General features: G+C 40.6%; 1 protein-coding gene across 2 annotated transcripts in view; it reads left to right on the top strand.

Moving 5' to 3' along the window:
- The first annotated feature begins 706 nt into the window (after window positions 1–706).
- LOC101947545 (macrophage mannose receptor 1-like) overlaps window positions 707–16804 on the top strand; it is a 58353-nt gene continuing 42255 nt past the window's right edge. Inside the window, exons 1-10 of one of the 2 annotated variants that reach the window (XM_008162793.4) lie at window positions 707–898; window positions 2196–2597; window positions 4409–4591; window positions 5693–5857; window positions 6175–6288; window positions 8432–8575; window positions 9397–9579; window positions 9994–10151; window positions 12006–12119; window positions 16108–16223. In XM_008162793.4, coding sequence (XP_008161015.2) covers window positions 838–898; window positions 2196–2597; window positions 4409–4591; window positions 5693–5857; window positions 6175–6288; window positions 8432–8575; window positions 9397–9579; window positions 9994–10151; window positions 12006–12119; window positions 16108–16223 — 1640 coding nt within the window. In that variant the 5' untranslated portion in view covers window positions 707–837. The remainder of the gene's footprint in view (window positions 899–2195; window positions 2598–4408; window positions 4592–5692; window positions 5858–6174; window positions 6289–8431; window positions 8576–9396; window positions 9580–9993; window positions 10152–12005; window positions 12120–16107; window positions 16224–16804) is intronic. The other variant, XM_042857456.2, reaches the window with a different exon arrangement.

The following is a 16804-nucleotide window of genomic DNA, read 5'->3' as shown; positions in this document are numbered from 1 at the left end:
GAACAGAACTGGTAATCATCAAGTGATCCATCCCCTGTTCCCCATTCCCAGGATCTGGCAAACAGGCTAGGGACACCATCCCTGCCCATCCTGACTAATAGCCAGGATGGCTATTAGAGCTATCCCTTGAAACCCCACCAAATTTCTAGCTGGAGATCTGATTTTGTCCCTGTGGGTTCCCTCCATGGCTGCTACTAATGTAGTCATCAGCCTCCTGGCTCCTGTGAGAGCACGGGCAATGGAGCCATGGAAGGGTCAGTTGTCAATTAAGACAGCTCTTGCTTCTTTTCTATGGGTCCGCAAGGTTGGGAATCCTCAGTCCCTACTAACTCCAAGGTCATATCAACTTTGAATTTCATATTCTCTAAAAAGTGCAGTACTAAAGGTTTTTCTCTTAAGTTACTGTCACACATTTACAGACTCATCTCTGATTCCTCTTCCTCCCTCTCCTGGTCTTTTTTACTGTATTCTCATTGGAATGCTGATTGGCTTAGTAACTCAGAAAACTACCCTTGTGTGACAACCATGTTCCCAGAAATCCACAATGAACTGCAAACACTAAGTTTGTCATTGAAATTTCTGTAGAAGAACACACTCTTTCAACCCTAGAGAAATTAGCTTACGTGCGCAATGTTCTTATAATAAATTTATTTCAAAATGTCACATGGGACAGGATAGTTCCTTATTTAGAGCCCAGAACTTCCCTATATTCACCAACTCTTCAAAACTAAGGAGTACCTGCTAATCTGGCTCATTAGAGAAGGATTTTCTTATGAGGCACTGATTATAGCTCATTGTTATTTTTGGTGAAGGGAAGAAGGGAATGAAATATTTGCAATGGCTGTCTACCTGCTCCTGATTTTTCTTTCCCTCGTCACTTCAACAATTCAACTGCCAGGTAAGTTCCTGTCCTGACTTTTTTTGAAGTGAGGATATAAAAATGCTTCTTTTTGCGTCCTTTCCTTAGTTACTTTAACTTTCTCTTTGGGGCAGAGTGAGATTATTTATTTATGCTCTATTATTAGCCCTAATTTAAAACAGCTTCACTCAGTTTTGGTGGCATCTGGAGTCCTCAGATTTCCTTCATGGCATATAATCAGGGTTTAGACCAAGATATGGCTCAGAAACTGTGCTGGTGAATTTGGTCAAAGGCTGGGAGGGTTGGGGGGGGAGGGTAATGTATCACCCAGGGAAGCTTGGCTTTGTGATAGATGGTCCCTTACACCAAAAATCAAAACAATATTCAGATTACTGCCGGTCCCAAAGGACCAGTCACGTACCCCAGGTCAATTGTTCCTTAGATTTACACCAAAGCCAACACTTGCAGCCAGTCCTATAATAACCTAACTAAAGAGTCATTAACTATGAGAAGGAAATAAGAGAGTTATTTACAAGGTTAAAGCAAGTAACATACACCCAAATGAGATAGGGTCTTAAGTTTCAAAAGGTAATAAAAGCTTCTATAATAATCAAGCGCTATATGTTCTATAGGGCTAACCCAGGATAAACACTGGGGATCTCTTGCTTGCCCTTGAGAGTCCATGCAGCATAGAGATACAATTTCTCCATATCAGGGATTTTTATTCTCATTCCACTCTGAGCTGCCAATTCAGCTGATGGGAGGAATTCACTCTCACTTTTCCTTTTCCTGAGGTGCTGGGGCGGGGGAGAGGGACAACAGGAGAGCAACCAACAAAGTCTTTTGTTCTCTGACATTCCACAATAGTTTGTCTGGTTTTGATGGGCATTCTCTGATAGGCAGGACATAACACCTTTTTTGTTGTAGGCCAGCATTAATTTCACACTAATTAATGTCTCTCTCTCCTGTCTGGTGACTGACACAGCTATAAAGGCTTGCAATGCAAATGCACAAATATAACTTCACAATATGGGATACAGATATACTAAGTGAGATCAATGCATGCAGCATCTTACAAGCATTGAATAAAATCTAAACAGCACATTTTTCTAATACTACATTTATTTTAATAATACACACAAGGGAGGCAGCATAATTCTAGCAATGTATTTGTCAGTATCAAAGTGAGAACTGCGGACCTTGGCATAACCTGGCACCTGCTTTGCCAGCATCACAACAGCATCTTTCACTGCAAGGGGCTCAAATGTCCAATAAGTGACCAGCTTACCTCCTATTACAGCCTTCGCCATATATTTTTTCTCATTTTGTTTTACAGGTAGTGGAATATTTTTAATACACAATGAAGACCATAAGCTCTGTGTAAAAGCTCAAAGCTCGAACTCAGTCATAATTGCCACTTGCAACCAGGACGATGAGTCACAAAAATTCAGGTGGGTCTCTGACCACCAGATTCTGAGTATGGCATTGAAGTTATGCTTGGGAGTGCCTTCAGTGAAAGACCAGGCTGTGATCACGCTGTATCCTTGTAACAAGACAAGTAAACTCCAGCAGTGGGAATGCAGAAATGAGACCCTTCTCGCAATCCAAGGGGAAGATTTATTTTTCAACTCTGCCCACGGAGAGGGAAGGAAAGTCATGCTGTCCAAAGGATCGGGCTCGTGGAATAGGTGGAAGATCTATGGAACTACAAAAAAATTGTGTTCTCAGGGCTATGAAGGTAAAATTTTGAAAATTAATCTCTTTATTCTAAACTAATTTACTTGCGTAGCTATTAGAGAATTTTGTTTCCAATGCACCTCACCTTACCATCATTCCATGCACAGAACTACGGTTGGCTCAATAGCAGAGCTGACTACAGGTAGAGAGCAGAATTGGACCTTTCAAGAACTGACTTTGGCAATTTGTGGTTCACTTGGCAAAGGCAATTCCAAGTGCCAAATTAAGTACATTAATGATAGACCCCTATATTGTGTCAATCAGTATACAGGGAATGATGATTCTATTAGTACAACAATGAAAACAAAAGATCTGTGTATATATTGGTATCAACCTGCATTTGTGGAAGAAATTTGGAATTACGTTGTATTTAATGTCCTAGGGTTGATTTAACTGTTGCTCATGGAATATTACATTCTAGTAACTGGATGTGAGACCTAGCTCTTCCTCAGTTCAATTGAATACATCAGGCATGGTGGTCCAGCAGCATATGAAAAGGCGTTTCAGTTTATGATCCCAATTCACTCACTATGTATGCATTTATATGGGGAAAATAAATTTAAAGGTGAAGTGAAATAATGTTTGTCAAAATAATAATTAAAAGAAAACCACTTAAATCCTAAGGACCTGAAGTTTACTGTACAAAGAAACATATTTTAAAATGGATTCAGTAAAAAATAAGTGGTTTTTTTCTGCTTATCCCAGAAGTCTTAACTTTGGAGAGGCAATTTTCACCTACTACAGTTGGTGTGACAGTCTGCTATAAACAGTGAGAGAGTGCCTGAGCATGTTCTTGGCTGCTCCAGTTGTTCCTTCTGCTCCCACGCTTTCATGGGCTGGGAGTTAAAGTTCAGAGTTCATGTTATTAATTTAACAGTAAAAATCATTCCATTAACGTTGTAATTACCAATGAGCAAACATTAGAAGTCAGGTGATTCGGAATGAGGTTGCACTTAAACTAAGCTCAAAACTTCGGAAACACTTCCCCTGTAGCAACCGCATGAGAACAAGCAGAAATAATGACAAGAATTATCTTTATTGAACAGCTAGATTGTAACTATAGGAGTAAGGGGGAATAAAAAACACCCCTATCGTGTCCCTCCTTGGGCGACCCGGGTCTTGGCTCCAGTCACAACGGAATGAAAGGGGACTGCCTGCCTGTTTATTCCCCTCCCATAGCAAGAGGGCAAGGGGAAGGGGAAGGGTGTGTAAGTAGGAATGGACAGAGCTTTGGCTCCTCCCCACAACTGACCAACAGCCATTGCTGCTGAGCTGACAGAGGGGTTGTCATAATTTGCTGCTGGTAGAAGCCAGACACAAATTATGATACCTAGAGCAAAAGGGAAGCAGTCAGTGAAGTAACTATTCCAAATGTAAGATTTAGCTACAGATCTCTAGGGCTCTATCAAATATTCCTTGACTAAAAGAAAAAAAAAATCCTCACATAATTCAAAGCAGGTATTAAATATATAACAGGTCTGAACATTTTTGAAAATCTGGCCCAGACAGAGTTACAAAGAAATATGGTAGGTTGAAATGACTATGAAGGCCAGGCTCAGGTTGTTTGGATGAGCTTAACTCTGTATATCTCTACTTTAAAATGTAACCTTCACTTAGAATTTCCTGGCTCTCTCAGCTTTGATTATGATAATGGTCTTAATGTAAGGATTTTTACTGTGAAATTAATTATATGTAATGTCAGCATCAACTCCTGCTTAACTAAGTTATTTGCATGGCATGTGGTTTATGATCAAACATTTTTGTGGACACTGGTACCCAATTATTGCTATCTCTATCCATTTGTCTCCTTAGATATGTTTACACTGCTAGGAAATGCCTTTGGGGCACCCTGTGTATTCCCTTTCAAGTTCAATAGTACGTGGTACGCTGAATGTACAAAGGATAGAAAGGCTGGTAATGAACAGGGCTTCCCCTGGTGTGCAACATCTACAGACTTCGATGAAGACTCTCTATTTGGATATTGTCCACTGAAAGGTAAGTTCTTCACATTTAAAACAAGGGCCCTGATTTAGGCAAGCAGTTTAAGCACATGCTTAACCCACTATCACTTGCAGTCCCTGCCCAGGAGGCTCAGAGACTCTGTGTGGTATTGGGGAGGCAGTGGCCCCTTTTACTGGACTTCCAAAGGCTGGTGATGGGGGAGGGGAGAGCAGCCAGGCATTCCCAGGAGCCAGTGGGAGGAACTAGAGGACACGCATGTTAAGGGGGAAGCCAGGGCCTGGGGTAGCTGTGGGGGTGAGGTGGAGATCAGCACACTAGGCAAGGGGGAAACATGGGGAATCAGGATAGCACACTGGGTGATGGGGCAGCAAATGGGGTCAGGGATAAATGAGATAATGGGTGGGGCAACAAATGTAGGAGCAAGGGCACATAGTGGCAGCAGCTGCCTACCTCAGAAGGCTGGTAATTCCAGGGGCCTTACCCCCAACTTGGACGTTTCTAGCCAGGCATAGAATTTTCTAGAGGGATGTGAGGCAGTATCAGCATCTTTATCCCCTTTGCTGGCCTAAGGGGTGGGGAGATGGTTCTCCATTGAGAGCAGCTATTCACATCTGTGAGGCAAGGGTGGGAGTTCTTCCTGCTGTACAGGCTGAGAGATCAAACTTTCCATCGGGGTGTGTAACATCTCGGATTAGCTTCCCTTCCCCAGTATGCAAAGGAAAAGCCACCCATCAGATGGAGATTTCGTCACAGATCAGTAGAAGGGGTCTGAAAACCTAGTCTACAGGGAAATCCCATAATGTTGGAAATTTGGCAGGTCTTAGGAGAGGTTCCATGGAGTGAGGGAATGGTGGATGTGCAGGATGACAGGTTATATATATATATATATATATATATATATATATATATATATATATATATATGTATATATATTTGGGTAGGTGTTGAAAAGTAAGTACTGAATGAATGGAGGGTGTGTAAGTGGAGCAATCAGTGTGTGCAAAGCAATCTAAATATATGCAAATTGCTACTTTATGTTAACTAGAATATACTGGGGGCATGATTTCAAATCTTGGCAGGTATGATTGATTATATTTTCAATTAACAAATACTGTGCCAATCGTCTCTTTACAGACAACATTGACAAAGACTTTTGGACTACAAACCCTTTCACAGGCACCCACTACCAGATAAACTCCAACTCAGCCCTAACGTGGCACCAAGCAAGGAAAAGCTGCCAGCAGCAGAATGCGGAATTATTAAGTATTACAGAGCTACATGAGCAAACTTATCTGACAGGTAAAGCTAAATAACAAGTTGATCTCTGGAGCTTACACATTTTATATACACCTGACTCAGGGCCATTTTTAGGAAGATGGGAGGGAACTAAGTGTCATTTTTCCAACCAAATGTATATTAATATGCTCCAAAAATGTACTTCCCCCTTACCAATAACAAGGTGTTGCAGCATCTCTGCATGATGGATGACTCTACATACCTGATTTTGTCCAAGACATGTAGTTTTCAAACTATTAGTTTTAATTAAAGCTTTGTACAGTCACTACAAAATCAATTCTGTTTAATAAATTGTCATTTTATTTCTTTTTGTTACTTAGCGCTAACTGGCAGAGGGAATTCTGAACTCTGGATTGGACTTAACAGGTTGAATTCCAATGGTGGATGGCAATGGATTGGTGGCAGTCCATTCAGATATTTAAACTGGGCTCCAGGTAGGTGCACATCTGTTTAATGATGGTCTGTTTATGGGCAAAATTCTGCTCTTATATATGCATGGTGGGTCTAAGCTCCTATATTCTGCTCTCTCCACATTCACAGAATTCCCATTGATGTCAATGGGACTATTAAAAAAAAGTAGAATACTGGAGTGCTTGTGAGAGGAATTTGTCCTTACTTTGTAGTGCAAAATGAAAGAGAAGATTCCCAAACCAGGAAAGCATTTAAAGTCTAAAGACATTTGCATCATCTTCACACACGTGATTTTCCAGTAGCGATTTTCTTACATACTATTCAATTCAGATGGAAAACTCATTAAAAACATTGAAATACTTTCTGTTTAGAAACATTACATACCATGCATTGTAGATTTTCATTTTTTCTCATTTTTAAAAACTATAACATTTGCACGAAGGTCTTCATAGGCCCCTGCTACATTTTTTCCCAGCTAGATTTATAATCCTGTATCTGTGCCATCATAATCATTTTCATAAAGCATGTAAACTACTAACGAATCAAACATTCATTTATTGTAAAGTCCATAAGTAAATGACAAACAAGGTAAAACACCACCACCAAATATTATACTCATAATGCTGTTGCCACATCTGTTTTGAAACATCACTGATCTTTTTCACTCATCTTCCCCCCAACCTCAAAAATTAGTTGTTATAGGAAATAACGTATGAAATGGTTGAAAACACCTTTATTTTTACTATGTGATTGTCCATATATTAAAATACATTCATCTGTCAACACATGAATGTATAACTCATAGTATGATTAGGAGTATGTATAAGAACTGATAGGAATACTGTATGAGAGTAAGCCCACCCTTCCCAGAGCCCCAGCCTTGTGGGCCCTCTGGTTTACCATTTACCTCTTCAGGGATGATATTTGATGCAAACTGACCCAGGGTTTCCAAAACAATTAGCTGTTACTTTAGGCAGCTCAAAAGAAATACAGAATCATGCAAAATAAGATGCACTTAAATGCCATTTCCTCCCTCAGTTTCCTCATCACTCTTGAGCGTTCTTTGGGATTTGGGTCACTGTTTTCTAAGGAGTCCCTAACTGTTTTTAAAGGGCTGTTTCAAGACTTCAGTCTGTGTTCCCCTTCTGGGGAAATCCCACCGCTCCAAACCCTTCTTCCTGTAGACCTCTTGGAATAACTGGATTATGCCTGGTCAGGTACCTCTGTTAGCATACCCACTGGCCTGCCAGAACAGAGTCACTAAAATGTTAGTGTCTTCTTTTGTTTATTCTGTAGCTTCTTGCAGACAGGGTGTGTGATAAATGACACAGTCCTTGCCAGCCCCTGGCTGGTTTGCTACACATTGCAGGTTAGCATTATACATATGGCTCATAAAATCAATCAGAATTCACAAGTTCTACATAAATAGATCCCCCAAATCAGGGTTGCCATTTCTCAGATATTTATCTTTTGCCTTAGGCTCTAGTATATTTCCTCAGCATGTCTCCTCCCATTTATGGCCAAAGTGGGATAAGGTTCATAAGCTATAGATGCTCAGTAAATACTGAGGTTGAAAATTTTCAAATCAACATATTGCCTCTGACTTGTGGAAATATATATTTTGGTTTATCTTTTATATTATCAAGATTAATCCAACTTTCTTCATAAATACAATATTGCTGAGTTTCCTCCTGAACACTGTTTCCCTGGGATTCTAAAGGTTAGAGAGAGCAAGTGTGATGAACACCATGATTGACACATTGGAATTGAATCAGGGACCTCCAGAGCTAAAAGCATGGGTTGCTGCAGCTTGAGCTAAAGCTTGCTATGTAGGGTTGTAACAGACTCATGTTCCCTGGAGATGGGGCTCAAAGGGAGACTGTAACACACACTCGCCAGTGGGTTAAATGTGGAACTATATATGAATATCCAATTGTAGTCAGGCTATTTGGACTAATGGACAACAACTTTATAGCATCAGTGTTGTTGGTCAGCTAAGTAATTGTCTCCTAATCTTCTGTCCTTAAAGTGATGATTATTAGCAAATAATATGTCAATGAATTTGTAAGTGCAAGAAGACCCCCAACAGATTGTTCCTTTGGTTGGTGAGATGAAGATGTACAGTGTTAATAGAGATTCTCTGCTTTTTGTGTTTGTTTCTCAAAGGAAGTCCCTCTCTTGAGTCTGAAAAGATCTGTGGACTGCTACAGTCTGGAAATGGTAAATGGGAAAACCAGCAGTGTGATCAGAAACTTGGATACATCTGTAAAAAAGGAAATTCCTCTTTGGAGTCCTTTATTATTCCCTCAGGTAGGCTGGTCAATACAAATAAAAGCTATTTATTCAAAGTCTATAGAATGTCCTGCAATGAGCAAAAGATAAAAAGGAATGCATCTTTATACAGTGCACATAACCTTCTGTCTCGATTGTCAAAACCAAATTGTTAGGCCTGTTGATCAGTTGTAAACACATGTGGAAGAATTCCATGATGTCAGTTCTCTATAGGTGTCTAAATGTTGCTTCACTAAGGCCACTTTGAAAAAGTTCCAGGAACACAAGGCCCTCAGAGGGAAAGGATCCTGCTCTGGGGGAAACTAATCAGGACCTGAGTTCCTTGCATGCATGCTGAAGTCTGCAGAATATATTAGAGGGACCATGTGCTGCATCAGGAGTGATCCGGAGTGCATCCTGCACCTGGCCTCTGAGATCCATTGGATACATCTACACAGCTATAAAAAAAAGTGCTGCACCAAGTCTTCGAACCCAGGTCAATTGACTTGGGCTTGTGGGGCCTGCGCTGCGGGACTAAAAATAGTGTAGATGCTTGGGCTCAGGTTGGAGCCCAGGTTCTGAGACACCCCACCCGTCTCACAGGGTTTCAGAGCCTGGGCTCCTCCCAAACACAGCTTCTACACTGCAGTTTTTAGCCCTGTAGCCCAAACACAGCAAGGCAGAGTCAGCTAGCCCAGGCCTGTCGTGGCTGTACTGTGGGTCTTTTATTGCAGTGTGGATGTATTCTGTCCTACTCTGGCAGGATGGGTCATGATCTGCCTATGTAGCTGGAACCCTTCATTCCCACCTCTTTCGATTGCTCTTCTGAATAATTGTTTTAAACATTTTTTTTCCTTTAGGTGACTTTAGGCCTATTAAATGCCCCAGTGGATGGATCCCCTATTCAGGCCACTGTTATATGATTTACAGAGCACCCAAAATATGGAAAGATGCTTTATCTTCCTGTAGAAAAGTGGGTGGAGATCTGGCGAGTATCCACAATATTGAAGAATACAGCTTTACAGTGTCTCAGCTTGGGTACAGTGAGTATTGCTACAGGGCAGTATTTTACCTGCATACATATTTATAACATAGCCATGATCAATTCTGCAGTTCTGACAATGATGTTAATGTAAGGTCTTAAAGTCCAAGAAGGCAGATCCACCTTCATTACTCAGTCAGGGATGGACATGAAATTTAATAATGCTATTAAAATATATAATAGTATGGGGGGGAGGGATAGCTCAGTGGTTTGAGCATTGGCCTGCTAAACCCAGGGTTGTGAGTTTAATCCTTGAGGGGGCCACTTAGGGATCTGGGGCAAAAATCAGTACTTGGTCCTGCTAGTGAAGGCAGGGGGCTGGACTCAATGACCTTTCAAGGTCTCTTCCAGTTCTAGGAGATAGGATATCTCCATTAATTATTATTCTTATTATAACTGCTTCTTATGTTTTTAGAGCCTACGGATGAGTTGTGGATTGGTTTGAATGACCTCAAGATTCAGATGTATTTTGAATGGAGTGATGGGACTCCTGTGATTTACACCAAGTGGCTACATGAAGAACCATCCCATGCAAACAACAGGAAAGAAGATTGTGTCAGTATGAAGGGAGAGGTACAATAATGCAATTATATTTACTACTAGCTTGTTTTCTTTCAAAGGGTACATCTACACTGCAGCAGGTATCTACCAGCTTGGGTAGATAGACACATGCAAGCTTTTCTCCAGCTAGGGACTAAAAAATAGCAGTGTAGCTGGTGGTAGCCTGGGCGTTAACTCAGGCTAGCTGCCTGAGTACAAACCTGCCTGGATCCCCTGGGTACGTGCTTGTGTAGCTAGCCTGAGCTGCTGCTATGCTACCCCCATCTACACTGCCATTTTTAGTAAGCTACTGTGTGTCTATCTGCCCCAGCTGGGAAACACGCTGCCTGCTGCAGTGTACATATAGCCGGCCTAAGTGACTATTGTAGTTTGATTCATTGCCCAAGAGCAAGGGTACTAGTCTGAAGCCAATGACATCTGAAGTAATCACGTCTGGAGATTTAGGTTTTGTAAAAATACAGCTCTCAGGCCCTGATCCTGAAAGTGTGAGTATGGAGGCTATGCACAGGTACAAGTAAGGTTTAACATAAGGGGTGATCCATTAGGCTAAGGCTTTGTCTGCTCTAGGGAAGTCGATTAAAGAGCACTGAGCATCCACTCACAAAATGTGGGATCTTCTTGGTGGTAAGTCTCTTGGTGCAGGGATTTTCTACTTGTCTGTAAAATATCTTGCACATTTATTGTGCTTTTCTGAAAAATAAATTACAACTTTGGAAGCCCATGTAGCTGGAGCCTCCTAATCAGGAAAGGCACCACATGGTTTGTGCTCAGTTTACAGCCCCTCATCATGGGTACAGTGGAACGAGGACTACTATATTCCTATTAAATCTCTTATATTCTCACTTTACTTTGTTTTCCCTATCTTTGCTTTGCAGTTTTTAAAGAAAAAAACTAAGATATTTTCTCAAAAACTCAGTTTGACCCATTGTGAGGTTTTGCAACTGCCACACACCCCTTTTCTTGGCTGGTGCAGCCCATAGGGTTAGTTTGCCTTTATTATATTCACTAAAAAAATATCTACAAGACCAAGGCCAGTAGGTCCCATAAATCCGGAAAAACATAATGTGTGTGTACATTGGGGACGTTCTACTAGATCCTAATTTGTCCTTGCAGAAGCTCCCATATCTCTTTCGGATGAGTGTTCTTATTGTCAGGAACATGTCATGCTGTAGGATAGCATGGTGTATTTCAGTCATAGGCCAGCCCAGGAAAAACTCCCTCAGGAACTAAGAACCGCTTCGGATCTTACCACATTCTGCTCTGTGTGCAAGGCACACTTATTTGTCTTATCTTTGGTAATAAATATGCAGAGCAGAAATTAAAGAAATATTTTTTGAAAATATTTCACATTTTTTCTTCAAGGAGATAAAAGGAGAGAAAGAGAATCATACATGCCATAGTTGAAACTAGTCACGTCATGTAATGCACTTCTGCAGCGTGCTCAGATACTGCACTATGATAATAGAATAGAATAGAATGTTGACTTGTTCAGCAGTCACTGAAGCCTTCATAAATGCCATTTAAACTCTGTGCACTCTGAGGATATGCACCCAGCACTAATAAGCTAATGAACTTTTGGACAGACAGCAGAGCCTCCAATGGAATTTCAAAGTTAAAGGGAGGACCTTTATTGATGGGCCATGGTAAGGAAAAAGAGATCTGTAGTCATGTGGGGAGGGAATTGAAATGACCCAAACCAAAGCTTAAAGGTGGTCTGGGTGCTGCCTGGAGACTGGTGAATGTTCAGTCTGGTTCTTATTTCCTCTGAACCTTTTTACGGAAAACCTTAGAAAAAAAGAATAAGGAATGTTCTAAAGACATAATCCTTCGTCACTGACTTTCCTTTCCTTTCTTTGCCATGTTCAGGATGGCTATTGGGCAGATGATGTTTGTGAAAAGAAACTTGGTTACATCTGCAAAATGAAACCTTTGGCAGAAGAATCTGAGGAAGTTGAGGTCATTGTCCCAGGCTGCCAGAAAGTAAGTACTATATATATATATATATATATATATATATATATATATATATATATATATATATATATATATATATATATATATATATATAAAAAAGATCATTTGACTTATTGGTTTCACTCCTTTTAAAATTATATTGTCTTTTAGGAGGCAATCTACGATAACTGCTTTTGACAAAACTTGTTCTTACCCTAGCAAATTGTTAATTTATGCACATTGATGATTTTCAGACCACTGGGGAAAAAATTGCTCCCTCATTTAAGCAAAACCTTTCAGTTCCTTGTGTCTCCTTTTGTCTTTATTCTCTCTTTTCTGAATTGAGCAGACCTATGCAGTTTTGGTTATTCATGAGTCATCTGCTGTACAGATGTACACTTAATCATTGTTCCACTGAAAGATTTTGCATTGCCCAACTGCACAGCAATAATAATTTTCCTAGAAGTCAGCCTGCAGCCAACATCAATGTCTTTGTGGGACTTGCACAGCTCTGAAGGCCCTACGGTGTCATTAAATGAGGTTGTGATGGTTTCCTCCTGCCGGGGTGCCACCTGGAACTGGGGTACCACTGAGCTCTCTGACCCACCAGCCTGGACTCCCTCTAGACTGTACTGCTGTGACAAGTTGCAAAGCCCTCCTAGCTTGCACTGTCACAACATTCATACGGGTAGGGATACATCCAGCTGCAGTTACACACAGACTCTCTAACCACCAGCCTCCCAGCCTTGGACCCCAGAGCAGTACCATCCTGCCTTGGTCAAATCTGGGTTTAATACCTGGTCTGCCTCTCCCTCAATGTGAAGAGAACAATGCACACTTGTGGTAACCAAGCAGAGATTTTCCCCAGACACCTTAGTCAAATGCACACTGGTTTGGATTAAAACATAAAATAAGTTTATTAACTACAAAACATAGATTTTAAGTGATTATAAGTGATAGCAAACAGATCAAAGCAGATTATCTAGTAAATAAACAAAACCGCAAATTGAGTTTAACACACTAGATAGGTAGAATATGAATTAGCACATTCTCACCCTGAGTGATATACAGGCTGGCAGATTCCAAAGGCACAAGCTCCCTTGGCTTTGCAGCTTGGCTTTCCCAGCTTTTCATACACAGGTTAGCAGTCCCTTAGCCTGGGACCATAATAATAATTAATGGAGATATCCCATCTCCTAGAACTGGAAGGGACCTTGAAAGGTCATTGAGTCCAGCCCCCTGCCTTCACTACCAGGACCAAGTACTGATTTTGCCCCAGATCCCCACGTGGCCCCCTCAAGGATTGAACTCACAACCCTGGGTTTAGCAGGCCAATGCTCAAACCACTGAGTTATCCCTCCCCCCCCCAAAGACCATCACTTCCCCCTTGTTCAGTCTTTTTTCCTCAGGTGTTTCTAGCTGTGTTTTTGTAGGGAGAGTGAGGTACCCTCTTTTTTTAATCTTCTTCCCACTTGCTCGAAAGCTTTTTTTCTGTGACCTGGGTCAAACAGTTCCCGTTTATGTAGTGCTATCTCTGAGAGGTTTCTATTGTAAACAGTTCCTAGGGTAATCATTGTGCTTGTATGCATTTCCTCAATGAGCCATTAACATTGTTTGGCCTTTTTACTGTTGTCCCTGAAAGGCTGCTTGTGGGTGTTTTCAACCTCAGAACATGTTTCAGTAACACATACATAGCCACACTTCATAATTTCACATACGATGATAGCACATACAATCCAATGAGATATTAATGTCTAGCAGATCAAGACTTTTAGAATGACACCTCACAAGGCATACTTTGTACAAAACATATCCTAATTACGGGACAGTGGTGAATGCTGGGGTGCCAGGGTGTCACAGATGTTTTGAAACAAATTGATAAATTAAACAGTAATAAGTGACCAGGACCAGATGGTATTCACCCAAGAGTTCTGAGGGAACTCAAATGTGAAATTGCAGAAATTGTAGTATGTAACCTATCATTTAAATCAGCTTCTGTACCTGATAACTGGAGGAAAGTTAATGTGACACGAATTTTTAAGAAGGGCTCCAAAGGTGATCCCAGTAATTACAGGCCGGTAAGCCTGACTTCAATACCAGGCAAAATGGTTGAAATTATAGTAAAGAACAAAATTGTCAGATACATAGAGGAACATGATTTGTTGGGAAAGAGTCAACATGGTCTTTGTAAAGGGAAATCATGCCTCACCAATCTACTAGAATTCTTTGAGGGGGTCAACAAGGACGAGGACAGGATGGATACAGTGGAAATAGTATACTTATATTTTTAGAAAGCCTTTGACAAGGTCCCTTACCAAAGGCTCTTAAGCAAAGTAAGCTGTCATGGGATAAAAGGGAAGATCCTCTCACGGATCAGTAACTGGTTAAAAGATGTGAAACAAAGCGTAGGAATAAATTGTCACTTTTCAGAATGGAAAGAGGTAAATAGTGGTGTCTCCTAGGGGTCTGTACTGGGACCAGTCCTATTCAACATATTCATAAATGATCTGGAAAAAGGAGTAAACAGTGAGGTGGCAAAATTTGCAAATGATACAAAACTACTCCAGATAGTTAAGTCCAAAGCAGACTGCAAAGAGTTACAAAGGGATCTCACAAAACTGGGTGACTGGGCAACAAAATGACAGATGAAATTCAGTGTTGTTAAATGCAAAGTAATGCACATTGGAAAACATAATCCCAACTATACATATAAAATGGTGGGGTCTAAGTTAGCTGTTACCACTCAAGAAAGAGATCTTGGAGTCATTGTGGATAGTTCTCTGAAAACATCCACTCAGTGTGCAGTGGCAGTCAAAAAAGTGAACAGAATGTTGGGACTCATTAAGAAAGGGATAGATAATAAGACAGAAAATATAATATTTAACTATATAAATCGATCCTATGCCCACATCTTGAATACTGCGTGCAGATGTGTTGCCCCATCTCAAAAAAGATATATTGGAATTGGAAAAGGTTCAGAAAAGGGCAACAACAATTATTAGGGGTATGGAACAGCTTCCATATGAGGAGAAACTGATAAGACTGGGACTTTTCAGCTTGGAAAGAGATGGCTAAGGGGGGATGTGATAGAAATCTTGTAGAGTCTATCAATCAAGATATAAAATCATGACTGGTGTGGAGAAACTAAATAAGGAAGTGTTATTTACTCCTTCTCATAGCACAAGAATGAGGGGTCACCAAATAAAATCAATAGGCAGCAGATTTAAAACAAACAAAAGGAAGTATTTTTTCAGACAATGCACAATCAACCTGTTGAACTCTTTGTCAGAGGATGTTGTGAAGGCCAAGACTATATCTAGGGTTTTTTTTAACCCTGTTAAATTCATGGAGGATCGGTCCATCAATAGGTATTAGTCAGAATGGGCAGGGATAGTGTCCCTACCCTCTGTTTGCCAGAAGTTGGGAGTGGGTGACAGGATGGATCACTTGATGATTACCTGTTCTGTTCATTCCCTGTGAAGCACTGGCATTGGCCACTGTTGGAAGACAGGATACTGGGCTGGATGGACCTTTGGTCTGACCCAGTATGGCCATTCTTATCTTCTTATGTAATATTTTGCACTGGAAAAGGCTCAAATTGCTGAGAATTGGCAGCAATGAGGGAGGAAAAACAATAGTACAACTCGCCTTTAATTACGCATAGGGCAAACAAAAAGTCATATTTAACAAGCTTTGTATGAGAACTGTGCAGTGGTTGTGAGCATGTATTCCCGCCAACCCTAGTCAAATGTGGGACACTCACACAAACGCCACTATGGATTCTACTCCAGCCACTGGAGTTGCAGTCCCTAAATATGCCCAATCGAGGCATTTGTGGTCCCTATCACTGTTTGATTATCACATTATTTTTTCTCTCATTGTTTCTTAGTTTAACTTCACGGTTGAGTACAACATTAATATAATTTTTTAGAAGTGTAGTGGACAGTTATTGTGTGCTATGTAATTTCACAATCTGACAGTAGCTCGTGTACATGTCTGACGTTTATGTTGACAGGGCTGGATAAGACATGGTTTTTACTGTTACTCAGTCGGACAGACATCTGTGACATTTTCAGAAGCAAAAAAAATCTGTGAAGGAAACAAAGGTTACCTAGTCACCGTGAAAGACAGGTATGAAAAAGACTGCCTTTGCTTTCAAATGTGTGAGCAGGATGGAAGACAGAAAGGAGGTTCTATGTTCCAAACTTGTAGTCGGTAATGACTGATGCTTGATTCATTGACTGGCAATTGCATTGTGGAGTTGAACAAGATTACACAAAGCAGTGTCACAAGGAACATCAGAAGACAATCATACTATCAATCCTGATTTTAATAAAAACGTAAAAGATGGTCAAGCTCCTGTTACTACCTATCTAGGTACTGCCAACCAAAATTAAAAAGTCAGCAGTCAGCCCCCGCAAAATCATAAGTTTGGCCTAAAAAATAAAATTTGAAAAATAATACATTTTGGTTACTATTTATTTCTCTTACAGTTTTTGAGTCTTTGAGGTTTATGTTTTCAATCTTTTATCTGCATCCCTGAGGGTTAGAACCCTTTTTTATTATAGTATTTAATAAAAGCTGAAATTCTCCCATAACATAATGACTCCAGAAGCTGTGGCTTATCTCACGACTCATGATAAAATTGCAGGAGTTGGGGACCCTGTATCTGTCCATATAAGGGATGCGTATGACATCCATCACCTTGGTAT

Source organism: Chrysemys picta, chromosome 2 (genome assembly GCF_011386835.1).
Source record: "Chrysemys picta bellii isolate R12L10 chromosome 2, ASM1138683v2, whole genome shotgun sequence".
Classification (NCBI taxonomy): Eukaryota; Metazoa; Chordata; order Testudines; family Emydidae; genus Chrysemys; species Chrysemys picta.
This window is presented reverse-complemented; position numbering and strand designations above follow the sequence as displayed.